An 18,923-nucleotide genomic window follows, 5' to 3' on the forward strand; every position below is an offset into this window, starting at 1 on the left:
TTTCAAATATGCTTGATAAAAATCTAAATGTTTAAGGAACCATGGGCATCAATGTTGAAAAACATGTTTCTCTGCACCAGAATGAAAACAAGGATGATTTAAAGTGAAATTGGGAATATAGCAATGAACAACCTTATAAAAGTCTCTCACTCACTCATTCCTTCCCTCTTCCCTGATCGCTAAGAGAATTTTCAAAATGATACCAGAAAAAAAGTAGTTGGTGTGCCGTAAACTATCCAAGACCAAAGGTTTTAATTCAGCTCCATCTGAATGTTGTTATAAAAGTTTAATAAATCAAAATGATCAAAATGCTCCCGGTGGCAGGTTGGGATTCAGTTTTCAATTCAAATTCTGTTTAATATATGGCTTCTCTGACATCTTGCATTTCTACCATCCACATTGAATTCCAAACACCCTGTTTTTCATCATTACCATGCATCCACCAGTCCGGTCATGGTAAGTACTTTTGAGCAATCCTGCACAAAACACAGAAATGTCAAACCTAGTGGGAGTTTTAACACAGGAAAATTATGACAGGCAGGAACTCTTTATCTACCCTTAAGTAAATATTTTCAAACCACCTGCTGTAGTGAATGATATTCTTTGAAGAATAAGAAATGCTGTTGGCCAAAAGTCCTAAAAAGAAAATTCCCCTTCTTGGAAACCTTTAAAATTTTTGCTATAAGAAAAAGACAGAGCTAGTAGCATTGTTATCAGAAACAATGAAATTCTGAAGAGCAGAAAAAGTGGTGAAGTCTTTAGAGAATTTGCTTCATTTCTACAAAGTTAAAAGTTTTCTACAAAAATAAGGAAAGCATTCTCAGTCAAAAAAGGAACTTTAAATCATACAAAAATCCATGAGGCCATGAAAAAAAATATTTCAACATTATATAGCTTACACATGATTTTATATGTCCATAACATAACAAAAAAGAAAACATGAGGGATATTGTTTAACTAATTATATCAAGCTTATCTCCAAAATAATTCCAACTTGACTCAATACATGTGCTTTTACCCTAAGCTTCACACCTTGAAAAATTCTATTATTACTGTATAAAGTATATGAAATAGAAGCTGATAAAATGTAACTAATTTTTATGAACTAAGTATCTATTGTTCAATTCATCTTGTGTGAATCTGTGCTTAATACGGTGCAATTAGTCTAAACATTATCCTTGTGCATAAAGAATTTGAACCTGGCTAACTTCTGTGCACTCCAACTGAAAATCTGCAATGGAAATTATTATCCTTACTCTAAAAGTCCTTGCAATTACTGTTGACAATAGAATAGTGTGTATAGAGTCTAAGGCTAAAAACAAAATCTAAGTGTTCCTTGACGCTTTTCTCTTCTGATTTTCTACTATATTCTTAATGATATTTCTGCCACAATACCTCACATAGACCCATTCTATCTAGTGCACTTCTCCATCTCAAGCTTTTTTAAGATTGTCAAATTTCCCTACATGTAAACTTCAAAAACAGGACATTCTGCAAATCATACCCAACTAGAGCTTGTTTGAGACCAATGTGAACACATCAGTAATCAACTTCAAATCTCTCAGAGATTCCCAAGTCAAAAGGTGAAATACATTTCTAATTCTTAGTTTAACACTCAAGTTCTTCCACAGGAAAGCCTCTTCCTACCCATTCAATTTATCACACATTTCTTCACTGGAAAGAACTATATTAAAGCCACTTTATTTTTTTTATTTTTTATTTTTTATTTTTGGGCTAGTCCTGGGCCTTGGACTCAGGGCCTGAGCCAGCACTGTCCCTGGCGTCTTTTTGCTCAAAGCTAGCACTCTGCCACTTGAGCCACGGTACCACTTCTGGCCATTTTCTGTATATGTGGTGCTGCGGAATTGTACCCAGGGCCTCATGTATATGAGGCAAGTACTCTTGCCACTAGGCCATATCCCCAGCCACTAGTTAACTTTCTTAAAGACGCTAATGTTTATTCAGATGCTGGTATCAGAATATACATTTTTAGTTCAAACTTATTATTAGATGTTCTAAAAGAGGAAACAAATCTATAGGCTATAATTTCTGTACAATCATCAAAGTCAAATAAATCCTACATGAGAAAAGACTGCTGTAGAAGATCACAGTAAGGGAAGCTAGCCATGTGGCCTCAGTCTCCCTAGCCTCATATTTAAGACTGAAGTGGTAAAACTTCTCCTCTTTTCTAGAGACCACAAAGAAGAAAACAAGAGCCATGCTGAGGTCTAACAAAATACAAATGTTTATCTGTACTTATTGATGTTAATTTTATGCTTATTTTTAGTCTAAATATTTCCTACAATTGGCAACAACTCATTTATATTAAACTAGGTGGAAAACAAAGTGGTTTGCATGGAATATGATAACCTATGAACAAGTAGGTTTTAATTTATTTATTCATAACAGTTGAGTAGAAATTATATTCTCTGCCTTCTTTGTAAGACTTTTGACATTTCATGAATGTATTCTGTATATCTCCTCATTTGGGGTTTTAATAATTGCCTCTGATGAGCAGAATGTAAACTAGCTAACTTTTTTTTTTTCCAGTCTGGGCCTCGAATTCAGGGCCTGAGCACTGTCCCTGGCTTCTTTTTGCTCAAGGCTAGCACTCTGCCACTTGAGCCACAGCACCATTTCTGTCTGTTTTCTATGTATGTGATGCTGGGGAATCGAACCCAGGGCTTCATATATAGGAGGCAAGCATTCTTGCCACTAGGCCATATTCCCAGCCACTAGTTAACTTTCTTAAAGACGCTAATGTTTATTCAGATGCTGGTGGCTCATGCCGGTAGTCCTTGCTGCTCTGGAGGCTGAGGTCTCAGGATGACTGTGTGAAGGAACGAAGTCACCCTAGGTGGGGAAGTCCATGAGATTCTTATCTCCAATTATACACTCCAAAAACCAGAAATGGAGCTGTAGTTCAAATGGTAGAGAGCTAGCTTTGAGCACAGAATCTCAGGGATAGTGTTGAGAACCTAAGTCCAAGCCCAAGGAATGGTGTGTGTGCACACACATACACACACGCACGCGCGTGCACACACTTATACTCACAAACACACACACAAAATACTAATATTTAATGAACAAATAATTCATGTTAATTGAAAAACTCAGCACAAAAATACACCCATAGGTAAAACACTTGTAGAAGACACTGTCATCATTCACTCTCTAGAAGGTAAGATATAAAATGTTCCTAACAAGGTAATGTCTTACCACAGACTTAAATCACCATATTCCTGATTATTACACTGAATGCTATGAATAACCTCTCTGGCATCACTGACTCATTTCAATGTCAGTTACAATGCTTCTGTTCACTCACAAAGTATAACAACATTTACCTTATCAGCATTGGATAACAGGATTTAATAGAACAGCTGCTTTTGGTATGTTTTATTAATAGAAAATATTGTTTTTCATAGAATTAAAATGTGACTAAATCTGAGTTAAAATTCGGGATCAAGATAGTAGTTGCACACTTTCTATAGACTCAATTACATTATAAAAAGGTTCAAGGGGGGCTGGGGATATAGCCTAGTGGCAAGAGTGCCTGCCTCAGATACACGAGGCCCTAGGTTCGATTCCCCAGCACCACATATACAGAAAACGGCCAGAAGCGGCGCTGTGGCTCAAGTGGCAGAGTGCTAGCCTTGAGCAGGAAGAAGCCAGGGACAGTGCTCAGGCCCTGAGTCCAAGGCCCAGGACTGGCAAAAAAAAAAAAAATAAATAAAAAAAAAAAAATGTTCAAGGGCTGAAATTGAGTCTGTGGTTTCTTTGCTGTTTCTCGGTGCCCATTACCACTTTAAGTACACAATAAAGGCTGCTGTCTGATTTTCCAATGAAGTTGCAAGGGAACCCAGAGAGACCAAAAAATCTTAGTACAAATTGACTTTGCTGCTTTCTTTTGAATTAGGGATAAGGGAAAGAAAAATAGTGAAGAGGAAGCAGTGTATAAATAACAAAGTCACCGTTAGTCCATAAAGTGGACATAAGTCCCTTGGTAGAAGTGAGCACAAATCACATTTACCACAAACTCCAGGAGAAGAAATGAAAAAGCTCAGGAGAATATGGACCTGTTATCAATAATCTGAAATCAGATTTCCTCAAGTTCCACAGAAATCATTACTGAGTCATTTAAATGAGTTTTCTACTTCCTTAAATCTGTGCAAATTCATAAGAATGGCAAAAACAAACAAACAAACAAAACTTCCCCAAAGATCCACTTTGGTGTTGTATTAAGCACGCATGAATCACCCATGAAAAAATATTCAGATATATTTTGGGAAACGGTATCATTGCATTTTTATTTTTAAAGTGAAGTTAATACATAAAAATAGATGTAAAACAGTGCAGCATTCTATCATATTTGTAGAGAAACTAAAAGGAAACAGAGGAGGAGAAAATAGATAAAATTAATTTGGAATAATAGTATATAGATGTGGCTACTACTTTCTAATCATTATTCCTATGAAATCTGTCAATCATTTCTCTATAATTTTCAATGATTAAAAAAATAGTTTTGTCAAATTTGTGAAATGTATTGCTAAAATAATTATATGAGCACTTTTCAAAACCATATGCAGTTTCTAGTTGTACCACAGTTTACCATTCGAAACAAGAACATCTAGTATTCTTTTGCTCATTTAAAATTTAGATATGTACCAGACATCTTGAACAACGAATCACCTGAATTACAAGTAGGAACTATGAATGAGAGGAGATTCTGAATGCTTTCTTTGACTTCCTCAAGGGTAGCCAAATAAAACTTAAGTATGAGACGTGTGAAGTCTCCTTCAAATTTAAGATATTTGATACAGACTGACTGTATGGCTCTCTTAAATATTTAAGAGGATTAGAGAAAAAATTAATCGGTGGTTTATCAGTGGGTTATGAGACTCAGTATTTCAGATTTTACAAAGCACCAATTGCATTTTACCAAATAACTTCCTGTTACGCTGACTAGTTATCACAACAGAAGCAAAGAAATAGATCCTTGAAGTCACCATTACGATGAATAAAGATCTTTGTAAGAATTCACAAGTCTGACACCTGCACTATAAAAACCACTTAAAAATTAAAAATGTGTACTATTAGGAGCGCTGTTGAAGGTTTGAAGCTAGAAATTTCAGGATCTTTAGCCAACTAGCAACATTATAGTAAATTATACCATGTTTTCTATTTTTTAAATGTTCTGTTGCATATAAAAATAAAATATTCAGACCTGATTTTAATTAGTATATTCAGAATATTAAAATATTAGTCAAATCAGGACTAATTTATCAAATGAAAAATATTTCAAGCTAAACTTAAGAATCACTTCTACTAGTTTACCTTTGAAGGGAAAGAAACTGGTTCAGATTCTTTACAGAATGATTGCCATCCTCATTTCTTCTACGTCAGAAAGCTCCACCCCTACCTGTAGACTGCTTGGGAGTATGAGGACCTTCACCATTCCCCTACATCTCCCAAGGTCAGCCAAATATTCTGCTGTTAACTACATCATTTATTTGTATTGCATGTATTTATACAAAGGTTTCTGCTAATTATTCAAGTAAACAAATACAGACTAGACACACTTTATGGAAACTAGAGATATGTAAAGTAAAAATCTTATGGTTTATATGCTGATACTTAACAAGTGATTCCAACTAACATTCCGTCATTCACCAAAGAACTTATTATTCCATTGATTGACTTAATATGTAACAAACTTCTCCAAGAGTATTATAGCTCAATCTATATGTAAAATATTTGTGGTTAAAATTTAGTTTCTCTTGGAATATTTCCTCAGCTACTATCAGTCCTAATGCAAGGAATAACTATGACTGAATAAGGCTTTATTCACTGAAGAACTCTCTACCAAGTTCTTAAGCAAACGCTGCCCTAGTCCTCTATAGCAAGCCATACCTTCCTTCTTTCTTTGGATAGTTGTTTGATGTAGTATGTCTTTGTCCCAAACTAGATGAGACCAAGGAATCAGAGTTGTCTTTTGCTTTTAAGATAATCTGTTCTTCCAATAAGATCCAAAATCATTTACTATAGGGCAAAGGATTGCAAAGAACTTAGATCTAATGATAAGATCTAACAACTTTGAGACATATGTCTGCAGCTTCTTGTGACAAAGGCCAGTAAAAACTTATATTTAAACTGACTTACATATTCTTGATAAAAATAATTGGGATTTCTTATCATTTGAAGTACTCATACTGAATAAAGTTGAGTAACTATTTGAGTAAGTTTGGTTACCAATATAAAGCTAGAGGTCACTGTTACTATGATTAGATAAATAGAACAAATGAATCAATATTTTCGATATCTAGAGCATTTTGATAATGGCTAATAGTTGACAGTGAATTTCAATAATCAAACCATTAATAATGTCAATGAAGAGGAAAAAAAACTATCTCCAATTAAAGATGCTAAAATATAATTGAAATTTCAAGGGTAAAATAGTTCAAATAACCATACAGCAATCCAGAAAAGAAACTGCTAGTTGTACTAATCAGAGAATTTTAATAATGTGGATCAGATGACAGAATGTGTAAATGGGTCTTTGATTCGGACAGGTGGAAAACGGATATCACATAATGAAGTAGAGGATGATGAAAAACAGCTGGAATATGAGACAAGGAAGTTGTTTTCTGCCTTATGAGTTGATGTTTGCCCTGAGAAGTGGTTGAACACCACACACCACTATTCTTTCACGTGTGTGTGTACAAATATATTTTTTACAAGGGTTACCCTTCAGTCTTGTGGAATCAGAGAGCAAAACTGTCTGTTCTCCAGCTCATGTGCACACCAACTTTTTTGTCAATAAAGATCAACTTCTACAAGCTAAGATGTTGTTATTAGAAGTACTGCTAAAATCACAACAGAGCAAATTCAGTTTCAGAATCCCATTTTGTTTTTCTTGTGGCTACAGAAAAATGAAGATCAATATTCTCCGGCATGAGAGTTTTAGAGTGAAATTTTCATTTATAACAAACAGTAGCCACACAAAAAAAGAGCCCTAAGCATGCCCTGTCACTTTTAGTTTAAGAGAAAATGTACTAATAAACTCTTACCCATGGGTCATCCTTGACAACAGGCAACATGATGCCAGCTCCTATTAAAGACTATTCATATCAATGCCCTAAAAATTTCCTTTAAAATTACCATCTTTTGTATCCCTGTAACAAGATGTCATTTCAAAAGTGCCAATGAGAGACAGGATCTGTCACCATAGTTAAATCTCAAAACCACTTCAGCACCAGGACAGCAGAACCCCAAGGGTCTGGTTTTTGTTAGTATTAGTTATTTGGTGGGAAAACACTAAAAAAAAAAAATAGTATTTATCTATATTGGTTTTCGATAAAACTGCAAGTAAAGTATCACTGGTATGTATTACAAATAGATAGTAAATTTAAAATTTATGGAAATGATGTAGTTGAGTCCAGTTTAAAAAAAAAAAAATAAAAGAGGCTTGCGGGGCTGGGAATATGGCCTAGTGGCAAGAGTGCTTGTCTCATATACATGAAGCCCTGGGTTCGATTCCTTGGCACCACATATGTAGAAAACAGCCAGAAGTGGCTCTGTGGCTCAAATGGCAGAGTGCTAGCCTTGAGCAAAAAGAAGCCAGGGACAGTGCTCAGGCCTGGAGTTCAAGGACCAGGACTGGCCAATCAAACTAACGAACAAAAAAAGAGGCTTGGATAAAAGTACCAACACCGCTTCTTGCAAGCTGTTCAATAAATGCATCATAAGGCATCAACTCAAAGAAGTTCAAGCTAGGAACAATGAGGTAAAAGCAAGAGGATCGTAAGTTTAAGGTGAGCCTAGGAAATGTTAAGGAGATCCTATTTTAAATCCTAGACCAAATACAAAACACATAAAGTCTCATGGCATGGCTCAAGTGGTGGAACACAAACCAAGTAATGTACCAACTAATGTAAGTGATAGGATGGTGCCTTTTTAGATCCATATAGTGAATGCACAGATGGTACTTGAAGAAGACAAATCAACGACACATCCATATCCTTCTACTAATCACACTAGGATTACCCATAGGGTCAGCTTCCATTTCAGCTTTCAATATTAGGCTCACTGAGAAAGATTCTAAATTGAAGCTCAACAAAGATGAGACTATACTCACCATATATGAATATATGAAAAATTGTTTCTATGAGGCTTTTGTTAAATGGTTTCATATTTTCTTAATTCATTGAGGCTATAATTTCAAAACTTATGTAGGTAAGGATGAGCTGGTGATGGAATTATGAAAGAAGGTAAATTAAATATAGAGTGAAATTCAATGACAATTATAAACATTTTGAAACTGAGTTTTCCTAAAAGTGTTAAGAGGGTAACATAAGATAGTATTAATAAATATTGTTAATATGAGAGAATGCCAAGATGGGATAGAATGAGCTCAATTTTAGGGTTTGTATTTTGGCACCATCATTTACTAGGTTTTTGTGGTTCCGGGAAAATGTCAAATAACTTGACAATTCAATTTCCTTCCCTATAAAACAAGTAAAAGTTAAAGTATTAAAATCTAATAAATCTTGTGAATATGTATATATACATATGTGTGATATGTGATAATGGTTGTCAAACCTTACTAAATTAAGGTGAAACAGACATAGCACATATTTCTTTCCAAGCTCTAGAAACTGGCATGTGCTCTTTTTGTGATCCTTAGTTCTTTATCCATATGCCCTACTTGGGACATTTTTGGGCCTCTAGATCCTACTTTAAAGGAAGCCATTACTAAATGTTTACACTGGTGGTTTGAATGAATTTTGATCCAGTTTAGAGGCTGCCAAACTTCTCCATGAAGAGGTTTACACAATTTATGTTTATTTTTATCTATGTCAATATTGGTTAATATGTTAGTGGATTCAACAACACTGTTTCTTATTATAATATACCTGAATTCTCCTTTTACTTAAGGTTAGAATTCATTTGCCAACATCTCAAAGACAGCTTCAAACAACCTATGTCTTCAGCAAACATGACTCCACACTATATTTTCTATGTTTCCGTAGAGAAAGTTGCTGAAGTATCTAAATACTAAGTACCATGTGGTCAGCAATTTGGTATTTTATTTCCAGATATATCTCTATAACTTACAACAGTGTCTAAAATATACTATAGGCTTGTTACTTTTAAATGCATATAATGAATGTTTTGTTGTTGAACATATTCTTTTAACATTTACTAAAGATCTGGCCGATGTGTCATAGTCCTCTCTTAATTGTAGCATCTGAAAGTGCTAAGAAAGCCAGGACCAGTGGCAGACACTGTAATCCTACATACTCAGGAGGCTGACATCTGAGGATTTGGGTTAGAAACAAGCTGGGGCAGACAAATTGTGACACTCCTACTTCCAATTAGCTAGCAAAGAGCTGAAGAGGAGGTTCGGCCCAAGCAATAGAATACCAGCCTTAATCAGAAAAAACCAAGCAAGAGCACAAGACCATGAGTTCAAGCCACAGTAACAGCAGACGTGTATGTGCATGCATGCGTACATGCTCGGGGCGCGTACACACACACACACACACACACACACACACACACACACAATATTAATGAGGAACTCTTAGAATTTCTAACTTTTTGTAATTGGTTATAAGAACAGAATTAATAAACATTTAATACTTAAGTTCAATACCAGTATACAATATAGGCTACATGGCAATAGAAGTTTCAATGATCTCACAATCCTTTGAAGGACAAAGCAAGCAGCATTCTTTGAGACACTGTAAACTAAATGGTAGAAATATGGAAGGAAGTATTTCATATGTTTCAAACTATTTGGAGCCCTGTAATGCAGATGACTGATGAGAATCACTTTGTGGAAACTTGATTGACAAACTTTAAAAGTACAATCTTAATTTTAACTTAGGTTGAATCATCAGTACTTTGATAATGACATGTTATTTATAGTGACTTGGAATAAAAAACACTGCAGTTTAAAAATCAATCAAAAATGACCACAGCGGTGTTTTTGTGCTAATAAACACATGCAATTTCATGAAGTGAAAACAATTTTTACCTCTCACAATAAGTTGAGCAAAATTGGAAACCCCAGAACCACGTTCTGACTGAGTGACACAGCGATACAAATCCTGGTCGGTTTTTGTCACTTCTTGCAATCTAAAGGAAGCAGCAAATCTTCTGTGATTGATGTTCTTAGTGTGGGCTACAGGTATATCTTCTCCATTTCGTCTCTGCAAACAGAAACCAATCTTTAAAAGCAAGTTCTTAACTGTTCCATAAATCTGAAGCATCTTAGTAAGCAATATCTGTGATGAATTATTCTTGTTGCTGAATTACAAGGAAAATCTCTACACAGACCTGCAAGTTTTTGCTATTTTCTTTGAAACAACTGAAGGATATTAAGTAAAGACATTAAAAAACTAACACAGTTGACATGATAGTTGTAGTGTTGCTTTTCTGTAGCTTTCCTACAGCAGAGAATATGAATTAACAAGAAACAATGGCTCCGTGGAAAAGGATTCCATCCCCATGACTGCGCAGTTGTGGACTGCTTTCCCTCAGCCTTTACACTGCACTGCATAAGCTGAGTGGCTTTGCCCTTGCACAAGATCCACATCATGCTGTGTACAGCTCTGAATTCCACATATACACTTCTGCCACAGAATGAGAATGCTAATGAATACTTTAGAGTCAAAACAAAATCCACACTCTCTGCATCTCATTTCTCTTTGTCATTGACAGCCAATTTATTCATTTTGAGCAAGTAATCAAAAAAGCCTAAATGTTAAAAAATATACCTGTCAACTTTCAAAATGAAGAATTGGAAAACATATTTATGATGTAAGCTTTCTTACACGAGACCAATAAGCGTAAATTATAAAGGAAATGATTGAAAATCTCAGCTCTAAGAAAATGTTTAGCTTCTATTTATTGAAACACATCACAAATAAAGTGGAAAATATCTATAGGCTCTAATATTTGTCAAAAATAACTATAAAAATAAGTAATAAGGACACGTAAAGATCTTCTACAGTTCAGGTAAGAAAGATTAAAAACTCAATCAAAAAGTAAGCAGATTATAACAAAGAAAAAGGTATGTATCTAATAACAATATAAGGAAATCATTAATAAAATTTTAGTGTTTTTCTTTATTTTTAAAGTTGCCTATGTTCAACACAGACAAAAGGCAAACAGAAGCAATTTGAGAAAGAATTGCTCATTACCCTTTACCTGTTACTGTTGACACAAGGAAATAATTCCTAGTATTCTTTTTTTTATTTTTTTTAGACTTTTTTTTTTTTTTGGCCAGTCCTGGGGCTTGAACTCAGGGCCTGAGCACTGTCCCTGGCTTCTTTTTGCTCAAAGCTAGCACTCTGCCACTTGAGCCACAGCGCCACTTCTGGCCGTTTTCTGTATATGTGGTGCTGGGTAATCGAACCCAGGGCCTCGTGTATATGTGGCAAGCACTCTTGCCACTAGGCCATATCCCCAGCCCCCCTAGTATTCTTTAATAATACTTGAAATATAGATTCATAGAACTAGGTAGAAGAAATATTTTTATTTTTAATTTTAAGTCATTAACAAAGGAGATGTGCAAAGAAATTACAAAATGTTTATGTCTATTAAATTGAAAGGTGGGTATAAAGTGATGAGTACAAAATGTTTTCTGTGATTGCATATCACAAAATTGTCAGCTTAATGCTTTAATCATTTTCTTTTTTTAATTTTAGGTGTTTTTTTTATTTATTGTCAAAGTGAATTACAGAGGGGTTACAGTTTCATAAGTAAGGCATGGGTACATTTCTTATCCATCTTGTTACCTCCTCCTTCATTCCCCCACCCCGCCTCCTCTTCCCCCTTTCTCTCTCCGCTGCCCCCCCCCAATGATTTGTACAGTTGGTTTACACCAAATGGTTTTGTAAGTATTGCTTTTGGAATGGTTTGTCTTTTTATCCTTGTGTCTCGATTCTGGTATTTCCTTTCCCTTCCCTAGTTCCAATAAATGTATATACAGTATCCGGTGTACTAAAATCAGACAGTGATAGAAGGAGTAAAACCACAGGAAGAGAATACAAGAGAAAGGGGGAGGGGGGAGGTACAGTTTCACATGGCATGTTGAGATTAACTACAACAATGATATATCATTAATTTCCATAACACGAAGATCATTTCGCTTCGAATTATCATATGTGTTCATATGGACATAGCTATTGCGCTATTGTGTAATCTTCTGCTAAGTCTATCATAGATTTTTTTTTATCATTTTCTGGCAGCTCTCATTACTACTATACAACATGCAAGTTTTCCCTCTTGAATCACTTGTGGGAATTTTTACTCTACTACCCTGTCAATGAGACTTCTTATTCTGTCCTTTTACTTCACCATGCCACTACTTCAAAGGAACTTACATCATCCTCAAAGAGTTCTCATTCATTTAACTTTCTGTTCCATACACATTGACAAAACTGTAAATTTCTTTGTAACTATCCTAAATCTACGGTCTTTTGTAAAAATTATTTTCTCATACAAAAAAGTTTGAGTCATTGAAAAGCAGATTATCAACTGCTACACCTTGTGACTTATATTCCATATTGTTACACACCATGGTTTCAGGATCTTCTCTCTGTCTCTATATGTGATTCATATTTCCATTACACTGTAGAATACAGATCTGTATTTCTTTTTTCTTTCATTTTTTTTCTTCCCTGTGGTTTAGCCCTGGTTGTCATTGTGTTTGATTTTGTTACCCTGGGTATTGTATATACATTCATCTGAATTAGGGAAGGGAAGGGGAACATGAAAATGGTGAGACAAAGGATAAAGGGAGAACCAATGCAACAGCAATACTTATAAGATGATATATTGGAAATTAACTGTACAACTGGGTGAGGATTGTGGAGGAGGGAAGGTAGGAAAAAAATGAGGGAGAAGGTGACAAGTTTGAAAAGAAATGCACTCATTACCTTACATATGTAACTGTAACGCCTCTATACATCACCTTGACAATAAAATTAAATTTTATAAAAGAGAACTGCTTTCATATTTTGTATCTTCAATACAATAAAAACTTACAAAGTGCATTTATCTGTGGTGTATCAAAGTAATTCTGAGAATAGCAGTTTTGTGTATATTTACATGTGTTTTCCTTTAATGCCATTGGGCATTTTGTCTTTATTTTAATACTGCTTGGATATTTGGGTATGACAGAAAATAGTGATGTCTTTTTGTTGTTACTAGGTTTGAAGTTAGAGCCTAATAATTGCTCAGCTTTCTTGCTTGGCTGGCACTCCACCACTTGAGTTACACCTCAAATCCAGCTTTTCCTTTTTGCCTAATTAATTGGAGATGGAGTGCCATGGACTTGACTGTCTAAGTTGGCTTTTACACATGATCTTTCCAATCTGAGGATCACAAATAGATAGAATTATAAGCATGAGCTACTCGTACCCACATAAATCCTACGACTTTTATAAATTATAACAATGTATACAGAGCAAACCCAGATGCCTCTCAGTAGACAAATGGATCAGGAAAATGTGGTACATATACACAATGGAATTTTATGCCTCTATCAGAAAGAATGACATTGTCCCATTTGTAAGGAAATGGAAGGACTTGGAAAAAATTATACTAAGTGAAATGAGCCAGACCCAAAGAAACATGGACTCTATGGTCTCCCTTATTGGGAATAATTAGTACAGATTTAGGCAAATCATAGCAGAGCATCTCAAGAGCCCAATAGCTATACCCTTATGAACACATAAGATGATGCTAAGTGAAATGAACTCCATGTTATGGAAATGACTGTTATATCACAGTTGTAACTACTTTCAATGTCCCATGTGTATCTGTAGCTTCTATTATTGATGAGGTTCTTGTATCACCTTCCAGTGGTTGTACCTACACTATCTCTGTAATCTTATCTGAGTATATTGGAAACGTGTATACTGGTATTAGAAGTAGGAAATTGAAAGGGAATACCAAAACTGAGAGACACAGGGTAAAAAAAAGACAAACAACTACAAAAGCAATACTTGCAAAACTGTTTGGTGAAAATGAACTGAACACCTGGTGGGGGGAGGGAAAGGGGGAGGAGGCAGGGGGGTATGAGGGACAAGGTAACAAACAGTACAAGAAATGTATCCAATGCCTAACGTATGAAACTGTAACCTCTCTGTACATCAGTTTGATAATAAAAATTTGAAAAAGAAAGAAAAAAAATAAAAACAAAGGGAAACTACATAAATACTAAGCCTTCAGAACATCAAAATCTCCTTAATATGAAACTTTTAATTTCATGACTAATTATATCACAAAGTTTGCATTTTTCTCAATCTCACATATGAAAACAGACAGGAAAAAAGAAAAAAATTATATGGGAAACAAATGTCTGAATAGAACAAAGTATAGAAACTCTAAAAAGCAAGGTCTATATTTTAATAAAACTCAAAGCAAGATAAGAAATCTATGAATCTAGGCCAGTTTTTCTGTATGCACTCTTCAATGTAAATCTCAAAAACATATATCTCACATAAAAATAAACAAGTTAAGGGTCTAAAGATTAAATTCATTGAAAGCAACTACAAGACTGAAAGAGAATGAGTCTGGACCCTAGAATTAATGAAAATAGTCAGAAAATATCTCTGCAAAATACATCAAAAGAATAACCTAATATCCCTAGATTAGCATTCAAGAAAATGAGTCATGAAATGAAAAAATAAAAACAGAATTAATAGAACTCAGCAATAAAATGGTAGAATAACAACAGTAATGAAAGAAAAACATTCTCGAATCTGTGCTCAACAAGATATTTTTTACTTTGAGTATGAAGTCACCTCAAAAATAAATTAAATGTATTTTAATTAAGTATATTAAAGATACTTGTAACTGGTGTTTTTTTCTGGCATGTATTCTGAGGCTTATCTAAACAATGCATTAATCCCATCATAGATTCACAACATGATGGAATTATTGGCAATGAACAGCAATCCTTGCTGAAAAAGCTTTAATTTTCTTATCTTTTAAGTCATATATTTATTTTTTTCTAGCTATTAAAATGATGCTATTCTATTTATTTCAAGTTTTCATTTTGCCATAATTTGCATCCCTATTGTTCATCCTGGCTTTGTTATCAGATATGTATGTGGTTTTTTTTTTTTGTTTTTTGTTTTTTGTTTTTTGCCAGTCCTGGGCCTTGGACTCAGGGCCTGAGCACTGTCCCTGCCTTCTTCCCGCTCAAGGCTAGCACTCTGCCACTTGAGCCACAGCGCCGCTCCTGGCGGTTTTCTGTATATGTGGTGCTGGGCAATCGAACCTAGGGCCTCGTGTATCCGAGGCAGGCACTCTTGCTGCTAGGCTATATCCCCAGCCCTGTATGTGTTTTTTTGACTCATTTGCCACCAGGCTGGCCTGGAGCCTTCTGTGCATTGCACATTCAACTTCACAATGTATCTACCACAGTTGCCCGAGCCCTAGGAACACAGGCAATAGGTTTGGGGTAGTTGGTCAGTTATTGGTTAAAACTAAGCTTTTGTTATTTTAGCCAGTACCATAAAGACAGAACACTCAAATATATCAGGTATAAAAGAAACAAGAGATTTTACAATGATACCACATAAGGCCCTACAATAAAAACAAATTACAGGCACTAGTGGTTGATTCTATAATCCATGCTACTTAGGAAGCTGAGAGTCCATGCTTCAAGGTTCAAAGTCAATTAGCATAGAAAATTCTGAGACTCCTTCTCTAAAAATACTAAGTGGTAGGCTAGGCTGGAGGTGTGGGCTTCCTCATGCACCTTATCTAAGTTGATTCATGAAGAAATAGAAAACATGAACAGATCAGTAAGTGACTAGTTTAAAAAAGAACAGCAAAGAAGAGATGCTTTTGCTTCAAAAGCTACTTAACAAAGGAAATAATAGCATCTTAAACTAATCATGACAAATGATTAAGGGAATTTTTCCAAACTCTTTCTATACAACAAATATTACCCTTAAACTGGAACCAGACATAGACAAAAGGAAAAGCAAAGCAAACAAAAACCTAAATCTATTCATTCCTGATGGATATAGATTTTTTTAAGAAGACTCTTCCAGCAAATAGTAAAAAACTGACTTCTTAAAGCACATATTTTTTTTGCATATTCAATTGGGATTCATCCTAGGAATGCAAAGATGATGCAACATATACAAATAAGCAAATATGAAGAATAGAACAACAGAATGACAGCAAAACCACATGATCATCTAAACAATACACAAAATCATTTGATAGAACTCAACATCCTTTCAGGACAAAAAAATACTAGGTATAGTAGACACGTAATGATGATCATATGTTACAGGCTTATGACTAACATTATACCACATATTAAGCTCAAAGTTTTCTCTTTATAATCTGGGTGGAGATGAGGAGGCCATTGTCATTTCTATTCAAAGTAGCAGTAGTAGTAGTAGAGTACAACTAGTAGTAGTAGTTATAGTAATCCTAGAAAAAGCAACTAGACACACAAAAGAAATAAAGGAAATCCAAAATGGAAAAGAGAAAGTAAAACTGTCAGAAAACACCCCTCCTATCACAAAGAACAAGGAGGAAGAAGAGAAGGAAAGAAGGAAGAGGTGGAGTTGGAGGAAGTATTGGTGGTAGAGGAGGAGGCAGAGGAGGAAGAAGAGGAGAAGGAAGAGGAGAGAAGAAACAAAAAAGGTTAACAAATGCTGACTTTTAAAATGGTAATAGATGATAGACCTCAAAAGAAAACACAATTAAACTCAAAATGTATGTGAGTAAGTGCTCAGAATCATATATAAGCACTAAGATGTGAATCAAAGTAAGCTATCACCTTTCTTTCATTAGAATACTTGTCATTAAAAGGATAAAAGATGACAAGCTCTGGAGAGGAGGAAGTGGAAAGGGAAGCTTTGCTGGCGGCTTACAGTGATGCAATGAGTGGGGTCATGATAGAAACACTATGTACATTCCCACAGATATTAAACATGAAACTATCACACAATCCAGCAATTGCTCCTCCTTGGTATCACTTGTAAGGGAATGAAATCAGTGTGTTTATTGTAGCATGACATCTTCAGCCAAGAAATAAAACTTAAGTGGCCAATCACAGAAAAGGGATAAAACCAACAGCACATGGATGCAATGTAATACTACTCTGACATTCAAATGGGAGGCAGCACTGCCACTGGCAACGATATGGATGGAAGACATTATGTCAAGTGAAATAAACTAGGGACAGAAAGACAAATGCCACGTTATAAAATTGGATAAGAAAACAAAGCTGAACTCATAGAAATCAGATGATGAAAGGTTGGTCAGGGTAGTACATTAGCAAGACAGGGGAAATACATGTGTTGATATACTGCATGGTAGGATGATTATAAACAATGGTAATTTGCATATATATGCAAGGATTTTTAAAGTTTCTTCCTTAACAGAATAAACCATTCCTGAGAAGACAGATACACTTCCTTTAATATAAACTTCACCTAATCATTACCAGCACATCACATGGCTTTCCATAAATATGACAGGTATCATATACTAAAATATGTAATAAAAAAACATGTCACATGCACGCAATGAAATATTATTTAAACTTAATCTTGTCACATGTTACAACACAGATGAATCTGTCCAGGACAGTATGATAAAGAAAACATGACGGGCTGGGAATCTGGCCTAGTGGTAGAGTGTTTGCCTCGTATACATGAAGCCCTGGGTTCAATTCCTTAGCTCCACATAAATAGAAAAAGCCAGAAGTGGTGCTGTGGCTCAAGTGGTAGAGTGCTAGCCTAGAGCAAAAAGAAGCCAGGGATAGTGCTCAGACCCTGAGTTTAAGCCCTAAGACTGGCAAAAAAGAAAACAATAAGAAAACAAGTGAGTTATAGAAAGAAAATACAGTTTGATTCCACTTGGGTGAATGATCCAAACTTGTGCAAATCAGAGAAACAAAGAATAGTCTATAAATTGATTGCTAGGAGGAATAAAAAAGGAGAAACCACTCATTATGTAGAGGGCATAGTTTCAGTTTTCAATGTCTGAATGTTTACTGCACAACAATGAGAATATACTTAGTACTGAACTGTATACATGGTAAAATAATTACAACTGTATACTTTGTATTATATCAGGGTATATCCACAATTAAAAATAATGTGTTAAAAGTAAAAAGTAGTTAGAGGCATAAAACAACTAGGAAAACATAGCAAACAGATTAACATCACATATTAAAAACAGTTATCTTTTAAACTAAGTCTAAATAAGGTCTAACGGGGAGAGAATTTACTATGATTACAGTATCTAAATAGTTGGAAATGGAAGGCTAGTATTAAGTATTTAAAATAAGATCAAATAAATGCGAAATTAATTATGACATCTTTTTCCCATGTCGATGACAACAACACCAGAGTTTTAAAAGGATGTGCAACAGAGAAAGTATAACAAGGGAAATATTAGTTGAAAAATCCTTAGGCTTGAATTTGAAATAGCAACATGAATTCTTTAAGTACTTAATTACTGTTATCTTTAAATATGTATATATCAGGCAGGCACAGTGGATATCACCAGTAATCTTGGCTCCTTGGAAGGTGAAGATATTAAGGATCACAGTTCAAGGCCAGATTAGGCAAAAAGTCTGTAGGATACTCTCAGCCAAATGGGCACTGTTGTACATACCTATACCATTGTGCACAAATAAGGTGGTAACAGTCCAAACCAACTAAAGAATAATAAGCATGACATCGTATTTTTTTTAAATGACAAGTGAAAAAGGCTGCACCTCAAATGGTCAAACTCTTGTTTAGAAAGTGTAAAGCAATAAATTCAAATTCCCGTACGACAAAAGTAAAAAGAAAATCTTTCTAGGCTTATGCAGCAATGACTATCCTTCAACAATGGAATTATTGTTTTAATATATAATTTACTAA

At 34.9% G+C, this 18,923-nt stretch overlaps 1 protein-coding gene across 7 annotated transcripts in view; it reads right to left on the reverse strand.

The window, feature by feature from the left end:
• Nucleotides 1–18,923, reverse strand: part of Ptprk (protein tyrosine phosphatase receptor type K) — a 481,811-nt gene that overhangs the window by 213,284 nt on the left and 249,604 nt on the right. For all 7 annotated transcript variants that reach the window (XM_048354055.1, XM_048354054.1, XM_048354057.1 and 4 more), the window contains exon 6: nucleotides 10,043–10,217. In XM_048354055.1, the coding sequence (XP_048210012.1) occupies nucleotides 10,043–10,217 (175 nt within the window). The remainder of the gene's footprint in view (nucleotides 1–10,042; nucleotides 10,218–18,923) is intronic.

The sequence above is a fragment of the Perognathus longimembris genome, chromosome 9, assembly GCF_023159225.1.
Source record: "Perognathus longimembris pacificus isolate PPM17 chromosome 9, ASM2315922v1, whole genome shotgun sequence".
Lineage (NCBI taxonomy): Eukaryota > Metazoa > Chordata > Mammalia > Rodentia > Heteromyidae > Perognathus > Perognathus longimembris.